General features: G+C 42.9%; 1 protein-coding gene across 1 annotated transcript in view; it reads right to left on the bottom strand.

The window, feature by feature from the left end:
* Window positions 1–19,179, bottom strand: part of LOC138027469 (intermembrane lipid transfer protein VPS13B-like) — a 43,784-nt gene that overhangs the window by 9,099 nt on the left and 15,506 nt on the right. The window contains exons 13-31 of the mRNA XM_068875026.1: window positions 18,845–19,078; window positions 18,344–18,552; window positions 17,120–17,977; window positions 16,024–16,219; window positions 15,063–15,606; window positions 13,917–14,057; window positions 11,814–12,098; window positions 11,106–11,262; window positions 9,718–9,965; window positions 8,841–9,025; window positions 8,085–8,284; window positions 6,683–6,873; window positions 5,129–5,385; window positions 4,387–4,602; window positions 3,743–3,985; window positions 2,979–3,092; window positions 1,742–1,912; window positions 804–881; window positions 115–437 (exon numbers count right to left, since the gene is read on the bottom strand). Coding sequence (XP_068731127.1) covers window positions 115–437; window positions 804–881; window positions 1,742–1,912; window positions 2,979–3,092; window positions 3,743–3,985; window positions 4,387–4,602; window positions 5,129–5,385; window positions 6,683–6,873; window positions 8,085–8,284; window positions 8,841–9,025; window positions 9,718–9,965; window positions 11,106–11,262; window positions 11,814–12,098; window positions 13,917–14,057; window positions 15,063–15,606; window positions 16,024–16,219; window positions 17,120–17,977; window positions 18,344–18,552; window positions 18,845–19,078 — 4,850 coding nt within the window. The remainder of the gene's footprint in view (window positions 1–114; window positions 438–803; window positions 882–1,741; window positions 1,913–2,978; window positions 3,093–3,742; window positions 3,986–4,386; window positions 4,603–5,128; window positions 5,386–6,682; window positions 6,874–8,084; window positions 8,285–8,840; window positions 9,026–9,717; window positions 9,966–11,105; window positions 11,263–11,813; window positions 12,099–13,916; window positions 14,058–15,062; window positions 15,607–16,023; window positions 16,220–17,119; window positions 17,978–18,343; window positions 18,553–18,844; window positions 19,079–19,179) is intronic.

Genomic DNA, 19,179 nt, shown 5'->3' with positions numbered 1-19,179 from the left:
CAACAAAATTAGAGATCAATGAAAGCGAAACAAATATACGATTGTTAGTGAGGCTGTTTTTTATTAAGTCAAATCGATGTCTTTTTACTTGGTTATTTTTTATTTTCACCACACCTAAATAATTGAGAATCTTCGCAGTAAGGCCAGCGATCAGCCAGCGGGGTTTCCTCTTCCGAAGTACTGTCACTCGTGACCCTATTGGCTAATTCAATCAGTGTGGTGTTGAGCGGAACTGAGGGACTGGACCACTGAGACGAACCGTTGAACTGGAAGGTCAAGTGATGCCAAGAGTTCGGCACCAGGTTATACAGCTGTTGTTCATGCGCACGGCCCTGAAGCTGAAGGACTGAGGAAGAATTGGTTTTGGCCGTGAGCACGTTCATGAGTACTGGTTCAGGAAGGTGGCTCCGCATGAGGAAAAGAGGAGACAATGCAACCTGTGGTATCAACAAGAATTAACAATGAGACCAATAATTTATCACGGGATGACACGGACATATTCGAAAAAAACAATCCGAGAACTACTTAGAGGAGGCGAACTGACTGGTGACATCGACCTTCCGATTACCACTAAGTTCTACAAGACTCGATCACCCTTCTACACTGCTCGGACTGAATTACGAATGGCAGCCAATTTGGAACTGAAGACAGTTGAGAAACTTACCTTATAAAATAATTAATAATTCATGAGCGAAACAGCCTGAACCATCCCGTGCATGAGCTTTAAAAACCGATGAAACACTCCTCATTAGAATTCTTTCCATAAAGCATGCTAATAAGGCATACGTATTATTAAACAATACCTTGATCTGGTCATAGGGTTCAGCTTTTTCCACATTATACCACAAGTAAAATGTCTGGAAATCCTTCACACCAAGGAGCTTTAAAAATATGAAATTCAAATGTTAGGAACGATTGAGCAGAAAAAACTATTTTTTTCCAATAGCAGTAAAGTAAGGAAGAGAAAATTATTCACTTTTGAAATGGTGGTTTTATTGCTACAATTCAAGACAAATTGCATTGAGACATTCCAGTGTGCGACTCTCTTTCCTGAGCACTTCGTAACTTTGCCCCTCCCCCTCTCTCCCTCAAATCGATGTTGACCCCAGCCAAACAACATCAACATTTAGAGATCCAACATTGAAAGAGGGATAGGGAAGGATAAATAGTCCGTTTTCAAGAGCAACATTGTTTGCTTTGGGTTTGTCCAGTGCAAAACCGGATAAGAGTAAAGTTGAAGACATTAGCACACAAGGAGAAAGCACATGGGGGAACTTCTCACCAAAAAAGCGCGAATGTAAATGGCAGCCCTTCTAAAACAATAAACTGGGAGTACTAAGATAAATCCAACTGGTGAACAGAGGTACAGGGCTGGCGCAGTGGTGAGAGCACTCGCCTCCCACCATTGTGGCCCTGGTTCGATTCCCAGACTCGCCGTCAGATGTGGATTGAGCCGTTTGTTGGTTCTCTACTCTGCTCCGAGAGCTTTTTCTCCATACTCCGGTTTTCTCCTCTCCTCAAAAACCAGCATTTTATTTTATTTATTTTATTTGAATTAATTTGTTGATTTCAGTTTACTTTACAGTGTTCCCAATTAGTGATCTAGCGTTAGAAGACTTAAACAAAGCTCCTTTCCTTTTCCTTTTTTTCTGGAATCGAACCTAGAACATTCACACGTACCGTCTTCAAAAATCGTTGGACTTTCTTACACTTAGCAGCCCGTTCTGTGATGAAATGTTACCTGTACAATACGATGCTGGACTTCGCTATTCCCTTCCAAATGTTCCAGGGGCAACACTTCAGACCACGTGGTACCGTTTGGAATACGAATACGCATGCCCGCCAGGCCACCGTGAGAAATGACGTAAGATGGAAGAGTCGTGTTTGCTGGCAGTGAGACATCTTCTAGGACCTGGGATTTAAAGATCAAATATAATCACAGTGTATTTGGCGCTCAATTATTTCCTGACCCAAGAAACTCTCTTGATACCCCAATTTTCAATTATTATCTCTTCTTGGGAACCAGTTGTAAAGGACTATTCTAGAGTAGACATACCCGCCATATCTATCCTCTCATAACAACGTCCTTTAAGACCTTTTTTTAGGACGAATTGATTTGCTACAACGCGAACATGCGCTATAAAGAAAGCGGTATCCCAGGCACATTCGGATTAATAAGCCATGCGTGTGTGAATTCGATTCAAAGCCAGGCGCACAGAAACTTCCTTTTAGTGCGTCTTTCTGCTTCACCTACATCTATTTGCGGTACATCTACATGATTCAGCACTCGGAAAAGTCCCTTTTTGATTTATGACTGTTTCTGCTTAGGTGGCGGCCTCATACACCACAAGCCTTTTTTAGAGACATCACGCCAAGCCGGCCACTTCTGCTTATTATTAAACAGACTCAACTGATTAGAGTTTAATGAGAAGTGCTAGTTTTGTACCCCATATGAACCATGTGAGCGTTAGCCCTACTAATGGAAACGGGCCCACACATGGACAGAGAAAAACTTTGACCAGGGTGGGTGGGTGGATTTTTCTCTGTCCTTGTGTGGGCCCATTTCCATCAGTAGAGCTAACGCTCACATGGTAGGTAGTAGGCACCGTCCTTAATTGTGCACCAAGAGTGCTAATTTTAGGAGATTTTCGGCTATATGCTCATATACCTTAAGACGTTTTGTAAAATTGAAACAACTTCCGGTCGTTGTGTGAGAGTTAAGGCCCGCTTCAAACGTCCAACTTTTCATGTGCCGAATCTAATGCAAATGAGAAAATTCTATTGTTTTCGCTCACTTGCATTAGATTCCGCACATGAAAAGTTCGACGTTTGAAACGGGCCTAAATGACATTTAATGAATCAATTACTTCATTCACGCATGCTGGAAATGAGATTTTTCTCGCGGCTATTTTATGTTACCATTGTTCAAAATAGCGCTCATTGTTAATTATCGGCATAACATTGTTCACGCCTACTACCTGATAGCGTGCTTTAGACGATTGGTCAGAGTCGATGGAAGGATTCGTTAAAATCTGCAAATCAACATCGATCGACAAACGACTGACAATGATGTGACTTCCGCGAATCAGAATCTGAAAATAAAAATATGCAACGTCAAATTCTGGATTCCAATAGCTAGCAAGCTAACCAATATCAGGTTCCTCACATTTCGATATTACTGATTGGAGAGATTTAGCAACGCGTCTACAGCAAACGGCAACCGTTAGGCTGAAATTTGCGTTTTGTTAAAAATCAAAGAAACTGCAGACATCGAGAAACTTCTAAAATGAGAGAGAAAGAAGTCAGTAGAAGAAGAGAATTTTCTTGCTCTTCATGACAAGCAACAGCCTGCCGTTAGCCATTTCGCGCGAAATAGGTTTAGGGCTAACGGCAAACGCTAGGGTCAAATTTGCGTTTTGTCGAAAACCAACTTGTTTGATTTAAGCTCATTTCTTGCTTGTTTCCCACACAGATGTCGAGCACCGGAGCAACTCCCTTGAAGAGTGACACTATTTAGAATTTTTACTGTTACGACAAGCATTGGCCTGCCGTTTCGCGTAAACACAGCGCTACAATCGCAGACAAAACCTCTTGAGACAAATTGATTATGCGTCATTTTTTGCAGACAATATATATTGTGACTTTTCCTTATTGTCTCAACAGTTTTGTCAGGAATTGTAGACCTTCCCATTGACAGAAATCAACTCACACTAGCGTTAAATTTCTGGAAGGTGCCTGTTACCTGTTTCTGCATTCCTGAAAGTTGTTTAACGTCGATAAACAAAGTAGCACTGTGAAGACGATGGTGGATGGTTCGACTACAAACACCAACTGTATCGATATCAAATGGTTCAGACCAGCGCCAGTCTCCCTCGGTCTCAATACACAAGTGCAGCTTGGGTGATTCTTTTACTGTGTGAGGCGTTCTCCAACTATACGCATGCGTCTGACGACTACCAAGTAACAATGACTCGTCAGTGTGGACCTGAAGACAAGGGAAGAAGTTTAATAGTATAGAGTGTTTTAACGTGACGTCACGGCGGCCATTTTGGTTTCCCCAACTAATCCTCTGGGAATTGAGCTCCAATATCATGCAAACGTTTTCTTTTCTTTCGGTGGAAAAACAAGGTCTCTGATCAAATGCGTGAAAACACTCTATTTGAGGGTTATATAAAAATTACTAATACGAATAAAATGCCACAGAAATTGTATATCTAGCTTAGGAAATCATTCTGTACGGGAAAACGAGATCTGACAGATCTGTATTCAACAAGACACGCGAAACATGACAAAAACTGTCGGGACACACTACGGATTTGAACTGTCTTTTGCGACACGTACTATAGACCAAATGAAGCAACAAATTACACCTTCAAACAGACAAACCTGACCAAATCTCAGAGCCTCGTGTGTGTCGTTACAAATGATGTAATGATTGAAAATGATCCTATCCACGTCACGAGATCCAGCTTGGCCCCAGGCCGTGGTAGATAGCACAATGGTGTGGATTGTACTTTGACTGACATGTGTCAATACTGAGCCAACCTCCAGGCCAACCTCAAGCCACACTGGGGGACTGGCAGGATCCTTCTGCAGCCTTATCTAAGTGAAAGAAAACGTTGAACAATAAACAGTAAACGGAAAAAAGACAGCTACATCAAGCTCACAACGGTCCACTCATTTAACAGGATAATGCCAAAGATCACGTTTGTATAACGTCACAAAGAACAGTTTTATTTGCATCCAAACCTTTTTCCAATTCCCTAGTCAGACACAGCTGCCAAAGATTAAAGTAAAAACTATCAATAAGTTCAAAACAGATTTTTCCACATTATACCACAAGTAACAAGTCTGAAAATCCTATCGACTTACAGAAGCAAACAGTGTGCACGAATATTGTTTGGTTGAGTCCTAACTTGGTTAAAAAGCAACGACTTTTCATGATAAGAAGACTCGCATTAATGAGATGAATACAGCTGAAAAAAAATTGAACCCAAAATTGTAACTGAACTGGGTTTATTCGGTTCAGCCTCGATTTACAGCAGCAAAATGCGAAAAATTTGCTTTAAAGTCATAGTTCATAGTTCTCACATTTGTTGTTTAAAAAGCAGTAATCTGGTTTACTTACTATTTCTTGCTCTTCTTCATGGTAGAGAGCTAAAGTGAGTTCCACATCAAATGGGCTCAAGAGAGGTCTATACGTGAGGTCCCCATAATCCAGCACCTGCGCCTGGCAGTTCCATTCAGCCTGTACATGTAAAAATCCACCCTCCCCTCCCACGTCCTTCACGACACTACTCAGACCCTCCACAGTGAGCAGCAAGAACTCTTGGTCTGTTGGCAGGGAGGGGTCCATGGTGAAACCGGCCAGGTACTGTGGGACGGCTGCAAATAGAACCGGTTAGTGAGACAGTAAACAAGCGCAAAATCTAGTCCGTATCTGCGCCGGCTTTAACCGCTACAACTAATTGGCCATTTTCGATATATTAAAAATCAGCTCGAAAGAGAGGTTTAGAGGACAAAGACAAAGGAAAGTGGATGATATGCTAATACCTTGCACATTCATCGCAACATGTTTCCATTGTTTTTGTCCTCTCTGCCTCACTATCAAGCTGAATATTGATATTTCGAAAATGACCTACTGAGAATATGCATAGCCAATGTTAAAGTCCACTGAAGATAGAGCATTAAATGACGCAGAGAAAAAACTCAGGCCAGGGTTCCTCGAAGCGCGGTTAGCGCTAACCAGCATTAAATCATGGAAACCTATAGGTTTTGATACCTCTTAACCAACGGTTAGCGCTACCCAGGTTTCGAGCAACTGGCCCCAGGTTGGCACTACAATTCCTGCCAAACGTCTTGTTGTGGAAGTGCAAAAGCCAAACTTAAGGGATCTTACCAGGGCTTTAAATTGTAACTATTTAAGCTGCATTTAAATCATTCGTAAAACTGCATTGGCAATCAAACTATGTCTGATTGTCAACCTGCGGCCGGTGGTCAGCGCTAACCGTTGGTTAAGAGGTATCAAGACCGTCACGTTTCCATAGTAGGGAACTTAAGCAACGACAACGGCGACGGCAACGAGAACGTCATCTCAAAATATAAATTCGCGTTATTGTAATCGCTTCGTTACTATTTCAACTTTTTTAATATGACGGGGGTGTGGTAGTTCCTCAAAAATGACGCTGGTAGGAACGGCGCTCAATTAAGGGCAGAAAATGAAAATTTATCCTCAAGTAATGACGTTGTCCATAAAACCTCAAATTTGGCTATTTCACGTTGTAGTTTTGCTGACGACGGCAAAGAAATGGACAAAAGTGAAAAACGCACGTGCAGGGCGTGCAAAGCTATTGTTTTTGCCTACTAAATATGCAAATTTGTGACGTTCTCGTTGCCGTCGCCGTTGTCGTTGCTTAAGTTCCCTAGTACTTAACGCTGGTTAGCGCTAACCACACTTCGAGCAACCCGGGTCTGGTTACAATGTTAACTTTAACCGTTAGCCAAACTTAAGTCTCAGCCAACATAACTGTTAGGCAAACTGGAAGTTGGTCAGTTCGTAAGAGATGGAAGAGCAAATACATGGCCATGGGTTCGTTCGAGTTCCATTCACGCCTTATTTTAAGGTTCCCTGGAACAGCTAACTTTCACAGCTTGCTACGATGATCAAAACAACAGATGTTACCTTGACCGATCGCGTGCAGATGATTGCTAAACTTGACCTCAAGCATATTGACACTAATGTGAGCAGAAAGCGCCGGATTCAAGGCAGGGCGGACCACAGAGTTGACCTTCACAGAAGCCGCTAGCGATGAAGCGGCTAACAACGAATGGTACGGAGACGCGTATGAATGGACTGTAGAATCGCCATCAAAACTGTTGAGACAAACATGAAAACAATCAAACAGTTAAATGAATTACAGGCAAAAGGTTACATTCTTCGGGATTGCAAGCTATGAAACGACAGTGTCAGCTTTCCAATGACGAGGTCAAATTTACCCATCTAAGGCCCACATTGTTCCTTTATCCTTTGCAAGACGGCGTAGCTAAGTGTTTGAGACGCTGGGTTTGTACGCATATGCTGAAGGTTAAATGCCGCTCGTACAAACAACCAATTAGTTTCGACCAGCCGAGTTCCTTTAAGTGCCTATAACCTCGCAGATGCAGTTTCTTTTCCGAGGTAAATCCCTATTTACGGCAAACACAACCATATTTCGCTGTAAAACTTTACAAACCCAGCCAGGTGATCTGGTGACGTAATTTGGAGGACTGGGAAGAAAACTTTTAACGCCGTATCCCACAACCGCGCGTGGCCTTAGGTGTTGTTTCCAACTTTCCTGCAGTAATTTCTGTCGCCAAAGCTCAACAGATCATTCCGTGCGTCCCACATTTGCTATTACTGAATAAACATTCAAGTAAAACCGACGAGATCTAACCTCGCCTCTGCCATGTTAAATTCGAAAACAATATTGAAGGCCGCGCGCGGTTGTGGGATACGGCGTTAAAATTTTTCAACCCTAGTCCTCCGCATTACCTCATCAGATCACCTGGAGATGTCGTTTGTCCCGCGGCCAAGCCAGTGAGACGCATGGTGATGTCCCTGAGATGACGTCACAAAGTGCTTTGCAATAGGCCACTTCGGAAAATACCATAATACTCTTTGTTTGTCCCCCCCAAATTTGCATAAGCATTGTTTTTGTTTTCTCTTGGGACCATTGTAAGTCCCAGGAGAAACTGGAAACAATGCTTATGCAAAATTTTGGGGGAACAAACAAACAGTATTATGATATTTTCCGAAGTGGCTTATACAAGTTTCTTTTTCAAAACTGGAATGCAAAGGACCTACGTAGTTACATCACCTCAGGAAAGACAACTTTTCGCCAATTGTGTAGCCTGTTGGAAGCGAAGAAGCACACAATTAGTGTAGAATGGGAGCTCTTTAACACTTGTGTTTATTTGAATTGTTGCTGTCATACAAAGTCCCACAATCGAGATGCCAAGTGAACGAATGGTGATTCCTATCTCCACGCTGGAAGGATATTCAAAATGTCCTTTGATCATCTCCCACAAAAAAAAAAAATACTAACCTGCCATCATCCGGGTACTCAATATCTACAGTCACATCAACAACCATCTGCCACTCTGCGGCCACGATCACCTCTGACGGATCAGCGGTGGAGGGGTCAGGGAAAGGAATGGAACTAGAGTTATTCTCAGAAAGGTGGAAGTCTTTGTAAGAGATGTAACACTTCTGAGCTGGATCCCAATAACGAAGAACACATGGCACCTGAAAGCCGAAACGTTTCAAACGCTAAAATGACTTAACGACTTTCCTATACTTTGAAGAAGTTTCTACTTTCACAAAGTTAGAAAATGAGTTTACACCAGAAATTTCTTTAAACAAGTTGAAGAGAATAGCAGAATTGATAGACGGGGGAAAGCTTTCTAGTTCGACTAGTTCGGCACAAATCTAACATCGGAAAATGCCAATAACCATTATCAAAGAGATGAAATACCTTCCACCCCGAGAAGGTTAAAATTCATTGTTACACACAGTATACTTACAAAATACAACTATAATTTCATAAGCAATGTTGTCGGTGAACATTCACTTTCCTACAAAACGCGATTCTTACGGTTAGCACAGACAATACTGACCTCTGACCAGCGGGATCCGAACTTTGCGTATGCGAAGTAAAGGATCGATTTGAAGAAAACCGAAGAGACTGCGCAACAGAGTCGGAAGTCTTCCCAGTTCGGGAAAATACTCGCAGGCTGTAAGGAGAACAATCCTCAAATTCTGAAAAGAAACGAATTTTACGTATAGCAAGTGTTTTTTTTACCTTATATTCCTCGCCCATATTCAGTGTGTTGACTAGAACAGGACTTGAAAGAGGCAACGGTACAAGCTCAACCGCTGACAGTGCTCGAGGCTCAGGATATTTCCAAGTCATTGTTGGGGGCCTGTCGCTGAAGTCGGACGAGAAAACTATTTCCCAAGGCTCTGGATGATGCATGTCCAGTTCAGCTAAAAGCAAATAAAACATTACCCTCGGTAAAAATAAGGAGATTAATCATATACTCTACAAAAAAAGCGGCGTTTCTGATTGGTCAATAACGAACGCATAAATAGGTCGTAGAGTGCAATACGGAAGTTGCTATGGAAACAAAGCGATGGAGTGATTTTGTTGAGTATGTAATAAATAGAATATCGTATGAACTTGCTCGTGCGACACTCACGGAGCGTGTAGTCCCAAATTGCAATTAAGTAATGATATACATGAAAAAATTCGAGATGGTTAAGAGGAAGTAACGCACACGTATCACGCAATCACGGAAAAATTGCGCCATCAAAAGAACCAATCACAGCACAAAGCCAATGTATGCAGCCGCGATTAAGCGCGGGAAACGAACCTTACAAGTTTGGCGCTTAGTTTTGTTAGCCAATTAACAAGGGTAGATTCTCGCATTTCTTAGGCTGTGATAACAAACCATAAGCCATTTTGCGATATCACGACATCACGCAACGCCAGCCACAGTTGCTGTACTGAACAGAACAGACCACAACACCAGGAACTCGAGTCGCAATCTTTGCAAAGAGTATGTGGGTTCTGTAATGTCCTTCCAGAGTGTATGAAGACTGAAGGGCTATGAGAAAGGGGCTAATGGCTTATCACTCAAATCTTAATATATGTACCGGTAATTGTCACCATTGCTTACCTGGAGCAGTGACATATCTAAACGCCCCAGCTCGTATGTCATCATACGACTCGAACAAGGCTATAGGGTCCGTGCGTTCGGTCTTCCTTGTACTAGTCCCTGCTGGTTGTTCATTGGCCGTGGAAGGACTGGTAAACTGTTCAGCCAAATCGGAAAGAAGCTTTAAGCAAGTCACGTGTTCTTGCCCAACACTGATCTGAACACAGCTTGCTTCCACAAATACGTACAACTGAGGAAAGCCGTAACCACTGCGAAAAATGGGCAAAGAGGGAGATGAGCGACTCTTAGTTGGCTGCACACAGCCTCCGTTAGCATTACGAGGTTTAACAAACCACAAGTCGACGACCACGAGAACGACATTAAATTTCAGGTTTTATGAAAAACAATGGCTCTATCCACCGTTCAGGTTGTTTCATATTTTAAGAACGGTGCCTACTATTGCTATTGCGCATACGTTTTGCGCATCTCGAGACACTCGGGTTTCCAGTGGGTGGTGCTTATTAATACCGGGATATTTTTGCGCGGTTTTAAACTATGCGGAGAAAGCAGAACTTAGCAAGTGCTCTTGGTATCCAAAAAGAAAATTGGGGGTAACCATTCATTTTTCAGAGATAATTAAGCTTCAATTTCGAAAAGAACGTCATACATTGCTTTGCACTTTAAAGCTTTTTACAAATATTGTAGATTAACTATCTTTGAAAAATGCGTCCCCCAATTTTCTTTTTGGATTTCAATAACACTTGTTTAGATCTACTTCAGCACAATTGTTGCTACCTGTGATTATCTTGTTTTTGGATCGTGAAATTGTCTTCATATTAATCCTCTGTAAGCCATATTTGTATGACTTGAAATAAAATTTGACTTGACTTGACTCCTATTCAGTACGAAATGTTTGTTTCCGATTTTAGAAGTGGAGTGGACAGATTATGAACGAGCTTGAAAGCTAATTGAACAAAGTAACATGATAAACAAAGGCATTTAAATTAACCACATTTTACGGTTTTGTAAAGTGCCCGATGATGAACTTGCCACTCTCTTTCTATGGCGTTTCACTGGAACAGCGAGTTACAGCACGCGCGAGCTTCGCGTGGCAATTGCGTCTCTCCCCAGTTTCAGGTTTTTCAAGCAACCGTGGACAATAACCCTGCCGGTGTACGTTGGATCAACTGGCTCGATCTGATCGGCGTGATAACCAGTTGAAAAAGTAGAAAGAGCCGATACAACCTACAATAGATTTGATTACTTAGTAATGTACCTTCGTCACTCACAGTTTCACTGGGCTGCAAGTTATCGTTTAGGTAAAAAGTAAAGATCAAGATTCCCTGACGCAAAAATACGACTGTTCTCACATATAATCGAACTACCAAATGAAAAAAGTAACAACACACCTTTGTGCCATCAAATCTCGGCTGTGGGGAGCCCAGATCGCCTCCAAATCGATAGAACAGCTGAATGGACATATCAGCGGCCGACTTCTATCGTGAATTGATGTTGCTAAAGTTACACCATGTAACTGTAACTTTGTGTCCACTCGATTTACGTTACCTAGAAAATAAGTGGAATACGTTGAGACGACGAGTATTTACGCTGACTCTAGCTGACGGCGCTTTCCTTTTATGGAAAATCCGATTGTTACGGCGGTAAATCAAACAAAACAGACTTTTCCACTAGAGAGTGTTCAAATAAAAAGAAATACCGTCAGAGGTACTCCACTTTTCTCACTTGTGGCAAAATGATCGGAAAATCCTGTACGATCTGCCGAGTTCCACTTGTGCCATGTTCCTTGATGAATTAAAGATAAGGTTTTTGGCCGCGAAAGTCCTTGTTATAGTCAATCGTTAGTACTGACCCAGTCTCTTAAAAAAAGAAAGAGCGACTTCGTGCAAAACACTCGTCCCTTTCCGTTTTGATTGAGGGGAAAAGTCCTGCTCCTGTTAACAGGAATTCTCCCCGGCTTTACCATCCAAATGGAAAGCGCCCTTAATCTGAGCGCTAAACGGGAATGAAATGAAAGGCCGTTGAAATGCAATAATTCGATGAACGCGTTCAAAGCTCGCAAACCAAAAAGTTTCGTGCTACCGCTCTTCTCCACATACCTTGCTTGTTTGGGCTAAAACAAGCTTTAGCCTCAATCCCAACCACACTACCGAGCAGCTTGGGGTTACTGCGAATAGCGGGAGCTTCCAATTGTAAAATAATATCGGAAGTACACAATGCAAAGGAGCTCATAAACAAAGTTCTTGCCGTAGGACCTATCTTGGGCCCGCTTGAGGTCTCGCCATACGAAAGCACCAAGCCATCCAAGAAATGCGTTAGTTCTGCCACGTTCTCAATGTTTAAGTTGACATAAACTGATCGACCAATTTCAACAGAAACTGCAGCTGCAACAAATATTCAAACAATTGAATATTAGATGAAGCTTCAGTTTGGGACACGCGATTGGAGCTTCAGACCCTCCACAGCTCCCTGCCCTCCATTCAATGTTTGGGGTGAAAATGACCCAATTGAGTAAAATCATTCCCAACACTGTGACGCTTCCATTAAATAGAAGGGAAGAGTGCGGGGAGAGGGGAGGGGGAGGGGGAGGGGGAGAGGGGAGGGGGGAAGAAGGAGGGACGTGTAGTGGAACTACGAGAGAACGTCCCGCGTAATACGTCCACGATTATAGGTTCAAGGCGTTCATACAATTGATAGTTAGTGTTAAAATCCGAGAAATTCTTCAAATATTAAGGATTCCATAGATGAACGAAATAAAGGTGTTACTTTCTAAAGAATCGGTGGTGCTGCGTCGGTGGAAGAGTAAAATACGAAAATTCATCTTTTGTCCGCCAACGAGTTGATAAAGGTCCAAATTACCGCCGTAAAAGCTTGAATTGCTGACCCCTTCGTCAAAGAGGAATTGTTTGAGGTTTATATAGGAATTGAACGGGGAGCTACGGCATTGGTGGAGACACGGTAACCAAAAATTACGAATAAATTAATTGTTATCGTAGATATAGATTGCATGGTTGGAGAAATGTAAGAGTCTTTTGAAGTTAATGTGACTGCGCGATGCAGTTCTACAGCTGAAGTTAACGCCCAAAAATAACACCTGACCATCACAGAGTTTCCCGTAGCCGCCCACTAGCAAGAAAATCCGTAGCTAAAGCGTGGAGGGTTCCGGGTTGCAATTACATCTCTGCCTCATATTTTTCTTAGTACCTAGATGATCACCATATACTCACTCGGTGTGTTTCAGCACTGCCGTCGGAAACCGGGTGCCCGTTTGTCGAAAGTCACGAAAACTTTTCGGGCCCGAAAAGTCATTTTTTGAACGTGCCAAACGCTTGTTCAGGAAAGCCGATCTTTTAACATGTTTTCAATGTAACGAAACGCAAACTGACTATGAAAATTGACTACTCAAATCATCTCCGTTCTCGAGATACAGAGGGAGTTATGACACCCGAAAATAGCCCGTAAAGTTTCGCGACTTTCGAGAAACGGGCTCCAGGGGACTATTACCCGGAGCCTCCATCTTCTATATTAACCCTCTGTTTCAACCCTGTGCCGTATCTTTTTATTTTTAGAAGCAACTCCCAGGGGGTTTTAGGGGGTGTTTCCAAAATAGCCAATCATATGAGACCAAGAGAAAATGAGGGGACAGAGAGGGAGGCTCAGGGCGTTGGCCGGGATATGTCATGTCCACGAAAGTTATTTTTAGACGAGCCGAGCTGTCTTCCGAGACGTCCGCATGTAGTCTTGCCTCGCTCTCAGGTTCTTAGTGAAAAGAGAAAATGGCGGCGCACGTGGAAGGTAGGCTCGATTTCCAGCCGTTTTGTGAGTGCGGTTGTCCTCCTCCCAACTGCTGATGAATATATTTTTTTTTCAAACATCAGACCAAGGTTGGCCTGCATGCGGACGTCTCGGAAGACAGACTTCCGCTTGAACAAAGACTACCGCTCGTCTAAAAATAACTTTCGTGGACATGACATATCCCAAGGGCTGGACCGGGAGGCTCTCTCTCTGTCCCCTCATTTTCTCTTGGCCACGGATTACACAACGTGAAGCACACCCGAAACAAGAAGGTATTTCAAAACGATGAAAAGATATAGCAGTTCTAAAAATCAAAAGAACGTGTACATGTCCCAAATTCAAACTAACAGCGATTGCGACTAACTAGGCGTATAATGAACTGGTAGAGATGCGAGGTCTTAACCAACCTGGACCACACAAGAATTCAGTGACGTCGACAGTTAGAAGAGACGGCAAAATGCCACTATGCTGATCAGGGATTCCAGCTCCACTCTTGACCCATTGAACAGAGTAGTCATGTGCATCAGGAAGCTTCTTAAACAAGGAACCTAACGGACACAAAAATACTTATTCATGCATACAGCTTTTATTTCGTGGCGTTCGGTGTCTCCAGAAAATATCATGTACGTTTCTGCTCCCCATGTGGGTAATAGCGCGAGGTCTCCAGCGAATGGATGACCAAAAAGTGTTTGCAAACTCCCTTTTCTTCTTAAAGCTGACGAGTCGGACTAACAAGAGAAAAGGTATGGGAAGGATGCACGAAAGTTGAGGCTTTGTTGCCAATAAAGAGAACTTGAAGAAAGGAACGACTCTTGACAGATCTCTTGGGTTACAAACAGAAGTAACCTAATTAGGAAACTACAAAAGAAAAATGGCAACTTCTGAAGACGTTTTCTGAAAAGTTATACCTGAAGTTTAAAAAGAGGATCATTCGTTCAAGCAAACGCAAAATAGAGTCTCCAGCTGGGACATAGGGGAGGCTGATGGAACAATGGCAAAAGCGTTCCCCTTCCACTAATGTGTCCCGGGTACGATTCCTGAGGGACCTGGCTTCACTTGATGGTTGAATTTCTTGAATCTTTCCTCTAACCTGAGAGGTTTACCTTCGCATCCACGTTTTAAGCCGGGCTTCCAAATAACGATACTTGTGAATAGATTTCTGTGGTGACCTTATTAGTTATGAAAAATTCCTTGACACTTCAATAACAATCTTCGTTGCTTTCTTATTGTCAGTTCTGTGCCAGCTTCAACAGTGAATTGAACTCTACGGGACAGTAACTTCTACCTGTAAACGGTTCCTCGCACTTAAAAGCCATGTCATCGCTTAAAGGTCTATCTGATAAGCAAATGAATGAAGGGGGTAGTTGTACGGTGTACGGTGGCCTGTACGGTCTGTCTGGTCAGTACGGTGGCCAATTTACATTATCAACTCCGTTGATAAAACCAAATTTTTGTATCTGATAAGCACTTTTCTGGCCAAATACAAGCTGCATCACAAAATTTCTGGGTTTTTGTTCGGACTCACATCAGAAACATTATTGTGTACTACTCACCTATCGAAGGAGACACTCCAGCGACATTGACATCAAAGCACGACACCTGAATCCGCGGAGCGGTGGAATGCGTGTTCATGACGAGAGCAGGATGAACAAGTTCAACCCGCAAAACTGGTTTAATCATAGCCGGTTTGCATCTCCCAGGAAGATTTGGTTTGGCAGGGTGAACTTCATTATCAGCGGGTTTGTCATCTCGATGAATCTTGCTGTAAACTGACACTGAGAGTTTCCTTCCAGTGACAAAAATTTCCCACGGGGCTTCAGTTTCAAGTCCCATACCATTTTCTGTGTTGTCATCGAAATTTCCTACTTTGAACTTGGTCATATCCCGTTTCTGCGTTCCAAAGTTTGCAGTAGTTTGAGTGGGCATGCTCTCAAATCCGCTATCAATTCTACCCGGGCTTCCTCGGATACCTTCAGCTGAGCTGGGGACTAAGTTCGATTTGGTCCCTTCTATGTCAACTTCCATTGGAGACATCCCCAAAGAGGACTTCGAGAAGACCTTCAGATTTTCAGCTGATAAAGTTTGCAGAAGCTGTATCTGTGAAGAAAAGACGGAGAGCGATGGTTAGGTAGGTACAATTCCCTATAATCTTGACCTCGCCAGTCATCGGACGATACAAAGGAAAGAGTATTAAGTAGCGGTAATTTTCTTTAACAAAGTGTCGTGGATGAACATCCTGAAGAGCACAATTGGGCACAATTAGGAACATTCACCATTACATTTCTTAACTGGTTCATTCCACTTCGTCAAGCAAGTTCAAGTTCGATGTCGTGGGAAAAAAATGTCGCCTATTTTCGTTGTTCACAGTGTCCAATGAAACACATGAATTTCAAAATTCCGACATCACTCCCAGACTTACAGGCCAAATTTCATAGCTTGGAAGAATTCGATGCAAAAGAATAGTGACTAACAGGCAAGCGATAATAACTTTAACCAATAAATCTCAAAGTTCACCTGATTCTTGTTGAGGAAACAATCAACATCTGTGACCACGTTGAATTCCAGCGACCATCCACAGACCGGCACACTTTCAGCTAATGCAGCACCGTTTACTGTACTTTGTCTGATTACTGAGATGGCCGGAGCCAGCACGACCCTGAAGTCAGACCCAGAGATGATTGGTGTGACATGTACTTCCTCTGTTCCGTGCCTGATGATCAAGTCAGTAAACAATGAATTGTAGCTACGAAATATGTATCAACCAAATAAAATAAAAAGAAAGGCAACAACAAAAACAACAACTTCTATTTAAACGTGGACGAAGGAGTTAGTTTCAAAATAACTTTGCTGCTGTATTTATTGGTGGGGAGTGAAACGTGCACCGGTGGCTCAGTTGGTTGAGCACCGGGCTGCCATGCGGGAAGTCGTGAGTTCGACTCCGGCCGGACCACCACTCAGGATCTTAAAATAACTGAGGAGAACGTTTTGCCTTTGTAATGCCATCTGCAAATGGTTAGACTCTCTAGTCTGCTCGGAAAAGGACGATAAGCCGTAGGCCCCGTCTCGCAACCCTTAAACGTTCATAACCCTATGGGACGTAAAAGAACCCACACACTATTCACAAAAAGTACGGCATGGAGTTCCCGGTGTTGTGGCCTGTCCCCTGTAGTGAATCATGGTTGAGAGGGAAATGCTCGGAGATATTAGCTCCACCCAACTACTCTAAAATCCCAGGGTGAATAAAAATATACGATATGACGTACGGCCCGTTTGGAGCATTAGCTAGCTCTTTTGTCAGCATTAGTCCTTCGATCTCAGGCTGACGAAGGAAACGCTCAAAACATTGGCTGGCAGAGATTTTTCTTGCAGTGGTTCATTTCCCTTGATCGACTCGTTTAAGAAAGCCAAACTTTGTATTAACGCATGGTTGTATTTCAAAGCACTTTGACATCAAAGGGCAAAGAATGGCTCGAAACGGACAACAATAGAACGAAAAGATCATTTTCCATTTACAAGAGTAGAGACTACATTGAGTCCATGCATGTAATTTCTACTCCCCCCTCCCTGCCCCCTTTTCCTCTTCCTGGTCCTATTTCTCGACTTTTCTTACCACATTTGCGTGTTCCACTCCAGTGCAGGATTCTGGTCTACAAGTATTCCAACTCGCTCCAGTCCCTCCTCATGCCTGACAGACCCACAAAGTTGTACCCAGCTCCCACTCCATACGCCAAACCCACACAGGTCGATCTGGTACTGCACATCGTGAATGTCATACCCCAGAGCTTGCCTGGAGCTCCGGCCGAACTTAAGGAACTTGTCGTAAAACTCTCGATTTAAAACCGCCCTGGAGTTCGGATTGTCAGGGTGAGGAGAAGCACTGACAGTTGATAACTGAATGACAGTCATATCTTCCTGGTAGTTCACGGTTTTCATTCCTTCGACCGATTTGCCCGCTCCTGCCTCGCACGGAATGAATAGCCTTAAATTTCGCATGTCCACAAACAGCAGAGGTAACAGTTCAACGTTAACAGTCGAACAATCTCGTTTGTCGTTTGGTTGATCCCTTAGAAGACTCCCTTCGTCTGCTTTCTCCGCGTCACTTTCCATTGGCGCTAAAACTCGAAACTTTTCAAGCAAGCTCAAATCAACCGTCTCCAAAGCAGCAAGGACAGCTGGTGTCCACAACACAACATCAAATGGCTGGATATTGACACGGATTTCATGCTGGTCTTTAAAACAGTCCTCTTCCTTTCCGGATTTATCAGAAGAAGATGTTCGCCTTTTCAAATGCAGGGATGAACGTTTGTACATGACTGTAAGAAAACCGCGTGGCCCGTGTCCCGAGATCTCCCGGCGACCGCTGTAAGATCTCCTTGACGATGTGGTGAGGAGAGATTTGGATGAAATAATGTCATTGCATGACAACAAAACGCCATTAAAACGACCGTGTACCCAGGAACCGTCGGAACTGCATAAAATTTAGAATACAATACTCAGAAAAAAAGTTCTCGTGTGACCACAAACGTTAAAGAACAAATTTGTTGGTGAGCCTTAAAACACAAAATGGGCACAGCACTTTGAAAATAACATTGAAAGAGTAATGGTTTGAAGAGAACACACAGTGCACGAGACAGGTCTACATTTGTCAGTCAAGTGGCCCTTGGCACCTTTTTCAGGGTACCCGAGTTAGAGACTAATAAAACCGTTGGGAAGAACTACACCCCATCACCCTTAAATACCGCTAAATAATATGATATCTAAGCACTGAAAAACCATCAGAGATTTTGACCGGGACAAAGGTGTGCATCTGCAGTTATCTCTCTCTTACACGTACCTTTGAGTGAAGTGGGAAACATTGAAGGCTCCAACTTTAAAATGCATGTGAAGCATGGTTTCCATATAGTCTACAGAGGCTGTCAGATCTTCTAAGTCTGCGCTGATGCACACAGCAGAGCTATCTACTCCTGACCGACTGTACAAATTCACAATGACGCGAGGCAACGTCCATTGCAGCCACAGTGAAATACGAATGGAGTTGAGAGACTAAAAAAGATGAAAACATTGCATTGTTTTTCAGTATAATTTGCCTCTTTCTTGTCCTGTGTGACGCGACGCAAAGGTATGTTACATTAGAGGCAAGAGACCTTAGTATATCATAGGAGGGGCGGTGACGATGATTAAAAACATTGTCGATCTGCACCTTACAATGAATATCCAGCATGATACAATCCCAAGAGTCAAAAACGTGTATTGTTTTTATGTAAAGAACTCCCCCAAAACGTATTGCATTATAGGATGGAGGAATTTAGCGAATACCTGGAAAAGAGGAGCATACCTGTTGAATTTGTGAATATGCTGCCGAAGACACACTCTCGGATTTCAAGCTCTCACTTTCCACTTGCTCAACGCCTGACGACGAAGACACAGAATTTGTCCGTTGGGGATCTGGAGCAGCTGTTGGTGGAGTGGTGCTTGGAACACCAGTTGTAGCATCAGTGGAAGTGGGAGATGTCTGTCTGGATATGCTGAAAATGGGAAGACTCTGGACTAAATTGGCTAGAAGATGAAGCTATTGACAAAAAAAAGAGAGAGAGAAAAAAAATGAGTAAAAAACGTGTGGTGATTATTCACTTGCGAGGCTTTGCCGTGAAGCTGTGCTTTTAATCTGCA

Source organism: Montipora capricornis, chromosome 2 (assembly GCF_036669925.1).
Source record: "Montipora capricornis isolate CH-2021 chromosome 2, ASM3666992v2, whole genome shotgun sequence".
NCBI lineage: Eukaryota > Metazoa > Cnidaria > Anthozoa > Scleractinia > Acroporidae > Montipora > Montipora capricornis.
The sequence above is the reverse complement of the archived record's forward strand: the minus strand, read 5'-3'. Positions and strand labels throughout refer to the sequence as shown.